We start from the raw sequence: 9,161 nt of genomic DNA on the forward strand, positions 1-9,161 counted from the left end.
TCTGCCTCCAAATTTCAAAAGTTGTCTTAAACTATGGGTCACAACATCATATAGGGTTGTATAGCCTTTTAAAATTTTATTTTAAGGGGCTGGAGCAACAATACTGCGGGTAGAGTGTTTGCCTTGGACGTGTCCACCCTGGGTTTGATCCTCAGTATCCCATATGGTCCCCCAAGCACTGCCAGGAGTAATTCCTGAGTGCAGAGCCAGAAGTAAACCCTGAGCTTTTCTGGGTATGACCCAAAAAGAAAAAAAATGATTTTAAGATAATTGTATAATTTATTTTAATGTTTTCTTTGTATACTTATTTTACACACATTTATACACAATGTCACATAAAAACTTATTGATAGAAAGGGGTCACAAGTGGAAGAAATTAAAGCAGCTTTCTTTGTATCACTTGAGACACTGGGGAAATTTAGAAAAGATGGGGCCAGAAACATTGTACAATGGGTAAGGTACTTGCCTCACATGTGGTTGACCTCAGTTTGATCCCTGGAACTAAAGATGGTTCTTGAGTACCACCAGGAGTGATCTCTGAGCACATAGCCAGGAATAAGGCTGGACGTGGTCCCAACTACCATGCTCTCTCCCCAAAAACAGAAACTCAGAAGAGATATCAGTGGCCACTTAATTCAGGTGTGTTCAGGGGGTCTGACAAGCTGACAAAGATATTTTCACAGAAAATATTCTGAGTCTCTGGACACCTAGCTCAAGTTCAGATTTGAAAAGAAGGTGGGGGTGGGGGGAAGAGACAACCAGGGGAAATCCGGTTCCTGACACTTCTGCAAGGTCACTGGGATTTGAACCGTCAGGGGACATGAGAAGCTTTTCTTCACAACTTACAGTAAGGATTGAATTTTATTATTTCTTCTTACAACAAAGAAAACAATTCTAAATTATAAAGCATAAAGCTGTACAATTCAAAAATAAAGATAGTTGCTGCTTGGACTTTCTGAGCTCCCAGTTCTGGGTCTGTTCATCCCAGCTGAACCTGAATATGAGGCCTCTCTTCTCTGCTCCAAAGCACAGGCCTAGCCATGGGGCATGTTGGCCAGATCAGCTCTGGCCCAGGGAGAACTCATGACAGAGGCACAGCCCAGAACACACCCACGGCCACCAATTTCCACCTAAGGAAAAATCTTGTCTAAAGACAGGTCTTAAGGGGTTGATATCAAGGATATACAAGGTACTGGTTAAACTCCACAAGAAGAAATCACCCAACCCCATCAAAAAATGGGGTGAGGAAATGAACAGAAACTTTCGCAAAGAAGAAATTCGAATGGCAAAAAGGCACATGAGAAAATGCTCTACATCACTAATAATCAGAGAGATGCAGATCAAAACCACAATGAGATATCATTTCACACCACAGAGACTGGCCCACATCCACAAGAACAAAAGCAACCGGTGCTGGCGTGGATGTGGCGAGAAAGGGACCCTCCTTCACTGCTGGTGGGAATGCCGGCTGGTCCAACCCTTTTGGAAAACAGTATGGACGACTCTCAAAAAATTAGAATTTGATCTGCCATTTGACCCAGCTATAGCACTCCTGGGAATATATCCCAGAGAGGCAAAAAGGTATAGTCGAAGTGACATCAGCAATTGTTTGTTCATTGCAGCACTCTTTACAATAGCCAGAATCTGGAAAAAACCTGAGTGCCCAAGAACAGATGACTGGTTAAAGAAACTTTGGTACATTTACACAATGGAGTACTATGTAGCTGTTAGAAAAGATGAAGTTATGAAATTTACATACAAGTGGTACTACATGGAAAGTATCATGTTAAGCGAAATGAGTCAGAAAGAGCGGGATAGACACAGAAAGATTGCATTCATCTGGGGAACATAAAGCAACAAAAAGGGAGATTAACACCCAGGAATGGCTGAGATTAGTACCAGGAATTTTGCTCCATGAATGGAAGGCCAGCCCCACGTTCTAGGTGAAAAGGAAGCTCAGATAGAGAAGAGAGTACCAAATGAAGGGTGTTGTGAGGACCCTCCCAGGGTGGGAGAAGCATGCTAAAAGTAGTCTATAGACCAAACATGATTGCCACTCAAAGCCTCTCTTGCAAAACACAGTACCCAAAAGAAGAGAGAGAGAACAAGGGGGAATACCCTGCCACAGAGGCAGGATGGGACGGGGGGATGGGGGGTGGGGGGCGGATGCTGGGACCCGTGGTGATGGATGATGGGCACTGGTGGAGGGATGGGCACTTGATCATTGTATAACTGAAACCCAAGCACAAAATTTGTAAGCCTATAACTGTACCTCATGGTGTTTCACTAATAAAAAAAGAAAAAAAAAGAAAAAAAAAGAAAGACAGGTCTTCTGTTATATGATTAACTGTGGCACTTACTTTGCTTAATTTTTGGAGAGTATTTTTATTTTCATCTATTGCTTGCTTTAACTGGATACATCTAAATTTTAAAAGAAAAAGAAAAATGTTAATTTTTTTCCCTATTGTCAGAAGCAGAATGTTACCTTATAAGTTTATATCTCATTCTGTAAGTAGGCAAGAGGATTAGGAACTACATAGATGATGGTGAATATTCACATGCAAACACTTTCCACACCAGCTTAGGTGTGATCTTTACAACCAATTCTAAGGTACCCAGACAGAATAATCAAAACGCTCAAAAGGCTGGGGTGTCTTGGGGCTTCAGTTTCCTAGCTCTGAAATAGGAAGAACACCAAGGTAGAAATGTTTCTCCTGCTTTAAAATCCCAGAAAATTAGAATTTAGTCATGATACAACTGATAACGGTAGTTAACAGCTAAGTCACTGTGCATCACACACAATACTCAGGCACTTACATGCATGCCCTCTTTTGAGCCACCTAACAATCCCCACTTCAGCTCAAGACAGCAAAGTTCTGCAAGGCGCAGGTAGCACTTCAGTGACGGTGAAGAGCAAAAGGCAGCTGGGGTTCCGAGCTCCCTTTCTACCACATCACCGTCCCCATGTGAACTTGTCCTTTCCAACTGGGCACAGTGTTCATCATTCCATACACGGCTCAAATAATTTAGCTCAAGTCTTAGACACTTAAATGAAAAGTGCAAAAATGAGGAGCAAGAAAGATAGGACAGCAGGGAAGAACAGCATAGAAGGCGTTATTTTATACATGATCACTGGGGTTCCAAGCCGCACTAGGACTGATTCTTGAGCGCAGAACCAGGAATAAGCCCTGAGCACTTGAGTATAGCCCACTAAACCAAAATAACTAAATAAATAAAATGCTATATGGGGATGGATGATCTTTTATACACAGAGAACATTATAGTTACTTGGGTTTTAAAATGATTGTTAATTTACTAAAATTAAAATTTTAAATGTAGCCTTTTTTGAAACTTTAAATTCAACCTATTAATGTTAACTATTAGAAATAATTAAGCAAGTATATCACCTTCACTTTCATATTATTATCAATTTATCTACTTTGAACAAACCCCTTAACCAATCAATCCTAATAACAAATTAATAAAACCCTTTTTGACATTTTACAATTCATTTACATTTTTACTTTAGTTTTAAGTAGTTTTGAATGCCTGACTTAAGACATTTCTAAATTATTCTAAATATTTTTTAATAAATAATGTGAATTTCATGGTCTTTTGAATGCTTTATCTTTAAAATACCTGAAATACAATATCTTAATCCTAATACAAAAATATTAATAGTATAATTTGATTTACTTCTTCATATCTATGTCTTTGGGTTTAGGGGGGTTCTTTTTGGTTTGGGGGCCATACTCAGTGACACTCAGGTGTTATTCCTGGCTCTGTGCTCAGGAATCACTCCTAGTAGTACTCAGGGGGCCATGTAGGGTTCTGGGACTCGAACCCGGGTCAGCCTCATACTAGGCAAGCTCCCAACCTGCTATTCTATCTCTCTGGGCCCATCTATGTGATTTTTTGAGGTAAGGAGTTTGGACCACAACCAATGGTGCTTAGGACTTATTCCTGGCTCTAAACTCAGGAAATGCTCCTGTTGATACTCAAGGACTGCATGTAGTGCCAAGGGCAAATCAGAGTCACATACAAGGTACATGCTATACTTACCTGTATCTCTTTGCCCTACATTTTGAATTATCTTATTTGCTGTTACCGCTATATTATTTCTCATTATCCTTGTTTGTTTGAGAGGCATTCCGAACAGTGCTTAGTGCTTTCTTCTGGCTCTGAGCTCTGAGCTCAGAAATCATTCCTGGTGGGACTCAGGGACCATATGTAGCACTGCAGCACTGTCACACTGTCCTCCCGTTGTTCATCAATTTGCTCAAGTGGGCACCAGAAATGTCTCCATTGTAAGTCTTGTTGTTACTGTTTTTGGCATATCAGATATGCCACGGGGAGCTTGCTAGGCTCTACCATGCTGGCGGGATACTCCCGGTAGCGTGCCAGGCTCTCCGAAAGGGATGAAGGAATCGAATCCAGGTCAGCCGTGTGCAAGGCAAATGCCCTACCTGCTGTGCTATTACTAAGCACTGTTCAGAACGTCCCCCAAACAAAGAAACAAGGATAATGAGAAATAATATTTTCTAAATTATTATAAATATTTTTTTAAAATGTGAATTTCATGGTCTTCTGAATGCTATCTTTAAAACACCTGAAATATAATATCTTAATCCTAATCAAAAATATCAATAGTGTAATTTGATTTACCTCTCCATATTTATGTCTTTGGGCTTAGGGGGATTCTTTTTTGGTTTGGGGGCCATACCCAGTGACACTCAGGTGTTTGTTATTCCAGCTCAGCCATGTGCAAGGCAAACCTTACTCACTGTACTGTCTCTCTAGAACCAGCCATTATCTTATCTTTTTGTAAACTGTACTAATATGAAAAAAAAGAAATCCTAAAATAATTTCTATGCTGTAAATAATACTCATTAAAGTTGGCACAATTTCTAAAAAGTTCAAATAAGTAAATATACTTTACCTTTGGTAAATATCTCGCTTTTTACTGGTTTCTGTAATTTCTGTCACTTGGCTCTCAGAAAGCAAACTCTCAACCTACAACAAATAGAGAAAGTTTAAATGATCTTATTGCAAAATATCATAACTTCAGGAAAGAAAGTTTTGGTTATTTTTTACAATATTTTATAATATGCTTTCCAGAGTACAATGAAGTTGAATTGTACAGGGAAGCTCATTTATCTACCACCACAATTCTACATTTTACCACCACCCGTGGGCTGGAGTGATAGCACAGCGGTAGGGCATTTGCCTTGCAAACAGCCAACATGGCTGACCCGAGTTCGATTCCTCCGCCCCTCTTGGAGAGCCTGGCAAGCTACTGAGAGTATCTTGCCCTCATGGCAAAGCCTGGCAAGCTACCCGTGACATACTCGATATGCCAAACACAGTAACAATTGTCACAATGGAGACGTTACTGGGCCCGCTCGAGCAAATCGATGAACAATGGGAGGACAGTGACAGTGACCACCACCCTTATTAAACATGTCAATCTATCCCTCAATCATTTTATGTATTTTAAAATAAACTGTAATTATTAATATATTTCCCTCTAAATAAAGCATCCATGGTATGCCTAGTTTAATATTTGTCACTTAATAAGCATATGTGTATGTATATACGTGTATATATTCATATATATATAGCCATCAAATATTTTGCTTTTAAATAAGTCTCAAACGGATTGACCATTCAGAAACTATCTGACTGTTCCAAGTTTTACAATCTTTAAAATTATTTTGGGGGGCTGGAGCGATAGCATAGCGGGTAGGGCGTTTGCCTTGCATGTGGCCAACCCGGGAACCCGGGTTCAATTCCTAGCATCCCATATGGTCCCCTGAGCACTGCCAAGGGTAATTCCTGAGTGCAGAGCCAAGAGTAACCCCTGTGCATTGCCGGTTGTGACCTAAAAAGCAAAAAAAAAAAAAATTATTTTTGGAAACCAGAGTGACAGTATAGTGGGTAGGGTGCTTGCTTTGCAGGTGGCTGACTTGGGCTTGATCCTGGCCTCTTATAATGGTCCCCTGAGCCTGCCATGAGTGATTCCTGAATGTAAAGTCAGGATATAAGCCTAAGCCCTTATGGACGTGGTTCCAAAAATTTTTTTTAAAGATCGCAAAATAATTTTATTTACAGAAAATAATACTTGGTAACACAGTTAATGAAAACTTAAAAATTGCAAGAAAAGGCCAGAGAGCAGGTACAGCGGGTAAGCCGCATGACATATGTGCAGCTGGTCCAGGTTCCCCTTCTCCTCCCTACCCTCAGCACCTCCAGGAGTGATCCCTGAGCACAGGGCAAAGAGTAAGCCCTGAGCACTGCCAAGTGTGACAAAAAACGAAACAGATTGCAAGAAAATAACAATGTGAACTCTGAATATCAGAAAAGAGACAAGGCATACTTTTCCTTTTTTCTTATTTTTAAGGTGGTATATATTTGATGCTCACAACGATGAAAATATAACTGCACTGCACTGTAGCACTGTCCCCCTTTGTTCATCGATTTGCTCGAGCGGGCACAGTAACATTGTGAGACTTGTTCTTACTGTCTTTGGCATATCCAATAAGTCACCGGTAGCATGAAGAGAAAATAATCATCTCAGTATGTCCATCTATGTTTTCTGTACACATATAGAGTACAACGTTTATCAACATACTATATATTCATTGTTATATTATTTTTATTACTTGATGTCTTATCACAGCTGTGTTCCCTAATAAAATCTCTTTAACGGGCTGGAATGATGGTACAGCGAGTAGGGTACTTGCCTTGCATGTGGTTAGCAGCTGGAGTAGGAGTTTGAGGGGTTCAAATCCTGTTTGGGGCTGGATTACCAGGGTTGGAGTAAGAGTTTGGGAGGTTCAAACCCTGCTTGGCTGCTGGATTACTGAGGCTGGGGGTGGATTAAGCCTCTAGAAAGTGGGTTAGGAGTCGGGTCCCGTGATTAAAATGCGCCCCGATCTTGCCCGCCGCCAGGGCCCTGGGCGCTTCAAATAGCTCAGACCCCACCACTCAACAGCCAGACCATACCTGTTGCTTCAGTTCCTGGGTGCGGCGCTGCACAGCTCGGAGGGGATCTCGGGGCCGCCTGGTCAGCATCTCCCGCTTCCCCGCGCAGAGGCAGCCGGTTGCCGGGGAAACCAAAGCCGTGGCTCCTGAACGTGACGTCATCGCCGCGCGCCGTCGCCCAGCCCGGCTCTGGCGGGTGGGTGCGGGCGAGTGGTGGACCCTGCTGTCTCCGCGGTTCTTGGACCCTCGGCCCCGCCTGGGCGAACCCGTCTAGGCGTCTTTACCCGGCCAGTTCCCGAGGAGTAGTGGGACCGGGGACACGGCCCTGGCGTCTGAAACTATAGAGTGTTGTTGGTTTCTGGGCCTTGAACTGCGCGCTTTCTCCCAACCCAAGAATGGATTAAGCAAGGATTCGTAATACAGTAAACTCCCTTGAAACTCCCTTAAACTCTTGAATGAGCTCCTAGATACAAATACAAATGTTTATTACATAAGCCGTTTCAGAAGGCGTTTAAAATGCTCTGCCAGCGTTTAGCTGATTCCTTTCCTTCTTGCACGCTCCCTTCCTAAATTTTTTTTGGGTCACATCCCGCGATGCACAGGAATCACTCCTGGCTCTGCACTCAGAAATTAATCCTGGCAGTGCTCGGGGGACCATATGGGATGCTGGGAATCGTACCCGAGTCCGCAGCGTGCAAGGCAAACGCCCTACCCGCTATGCTATTGCTCCAACCCCTGCCTTCCTAAATTCTATGAGGACGGTAATTCTGTCTGTTCTACAGCTTGACTGAACAGATCCATATCTGGCAACTACTCTCAGGGATGTTGGGTCAGGTTTTCCCTAAGCAGGACTGCATCCTATAAATCTAACTTCCCAAACCTCTTTCCACCAAGTATGAATGAGGACCTGAGCTCACTTTTCAAATGATGAACCATGCTAAAGTCAAACACATTATTCTGATTGCACGGTCTCAATGACTGATGGTATTTTCCCTTCAAGGTAAAACAACACAGAGGGGAAAGTGACTAGCGTCCCCAACTCCTCACTGAAAACACCATATCATCACCTCACCCTTATCAAGATATAGATGGTCAGCGAACCTGATCAGCTTGCCCAGCACGCAGCCTACAGGGTTTGATTCCAGCACCACATACCGTCCCCTAAACCAGCCAGGAGTGATTCCTGAGCAGAGTCAGGAACAAGCCCTGAGCACAGCTGCGTCTCTCCTCACCCAGTAACAAATGAATATTAAGTGCTTATGAAATGTATTAATGGATTAATAAATTTAATTTATCTAGAAAAGGCAAGAGCCTTTCTTTCTAGTCCCTACCCCCCCACCCTACTCCCCATAGTAAGCACTATCCTAAACTCTAAGAACAAAACTTGTTAGCCTCTTTGGAAATAGTGCTATGCAACTGTCTTGGCATCTTGGCCAACTCTTCACTCAAGAGGTTCAGCTACCTATTTATTTCCCCCAAGTTGTACTAACTTACACCCTTACAGAAATGTATGGGCTTTATTCTTCAAATCTTTGGCAGCATTTGGTACACTGTTTATTTTGTGGCTAAGGTTTTTAATTAATTATTCCCCATTAGGGCTCATGAAACTTAAAATAATCATAGTATTTCCATTAAAAAATATTAACAGTAGGGGCTAGAGTAGGCACAGCAGGTAGGGCACTTGCTTTGTAGTTTATGGGGTTCAATACTGGTAGGTCCCCTGATCCTGTCAGGAATGATACTTGAGTACAGACCCAGGAGTAAGACCTGAGCACAACTGGGTATTTATCCACCCAAAAAAGTAACAAATAAGCACTAAATGCTACAAAAATATATTAGTGGGTTAATCTACTTCAAAATGACCTTGAAGAGGTAAGCAGACTAAAAAGTGCACTGATAAATCTATCAAGTTTCTGATAGTTTTATTGAGGTGCTGGAATTAACAATATTATTATGCTTCTCATACATACTTCATTCCAACATCACACTCATCACCAGATCCCACTTCACTCCACCAGTGTCCCAAGGGCCCTGCAAGCAACAGCCTCCTACCCCACTACCACATCAACTCAGTTCTATAAATAAATCTTCAATTTCAATGAGTTTGACCATTTGTTATTGTTTCTTTATATTCCATTTCTTTATATTCCATTTTTAGAGAACATCAAGATCACTGC

The 9,161-nt window shown here is 42.0% G+C and overlaps 1 protein-coding gene across 2 annotated transcripts in view; it reads right to left on the reverse strand.

The window, feature by feature from the left end:
* NPHP1 (nephrocystin 1) overlaps window positions 1-7,118 on the reverse strand; it is a 57,528-nt gene extending 50,410 nt beyond the window's left edge. For both annotated transcript variants that reach the window (XM_056124383.1, XM_056124374.1), the window contains exons 1-3: window positions 7,006-7,118; window positions 4,940-5,013; window positions 2,361-2,421 (exon numbers count right to left, since the gene is read on the reverse strand). In XM_056124383.1, coding sequence (XP_055980358.1) covers window positions 2,361-2,421; window positions 4,940-5,013; window positions 7,006-7,074 — 204 coding nt within the window. In that variant the 5' untranslated portion in view covers window positions 7,075-7,118. The remainder of the gene's footprint in view (window positions 1-2,360; window positions 2,422-4,939; window positions 5,014-7,005) is intronic.
* Window positions 7,119-9,161: the final 2,043 nt, after the last annotated feature.

Source organism: Sorex fumeus, unplaced genomic scaffold (genome assembly GCF_029834395.1).
Source record: "Sorex fumeus unplaced genomic scaffold, SorFum_2.1 ptg000006l, whole genome shotgun sequence".
Lineage (NCBI taxonomy): Eukaryota > Metazoa > Chordata > Mammalia > Eulipotyphla > Soricidae > Sorex > Sorex fumeus.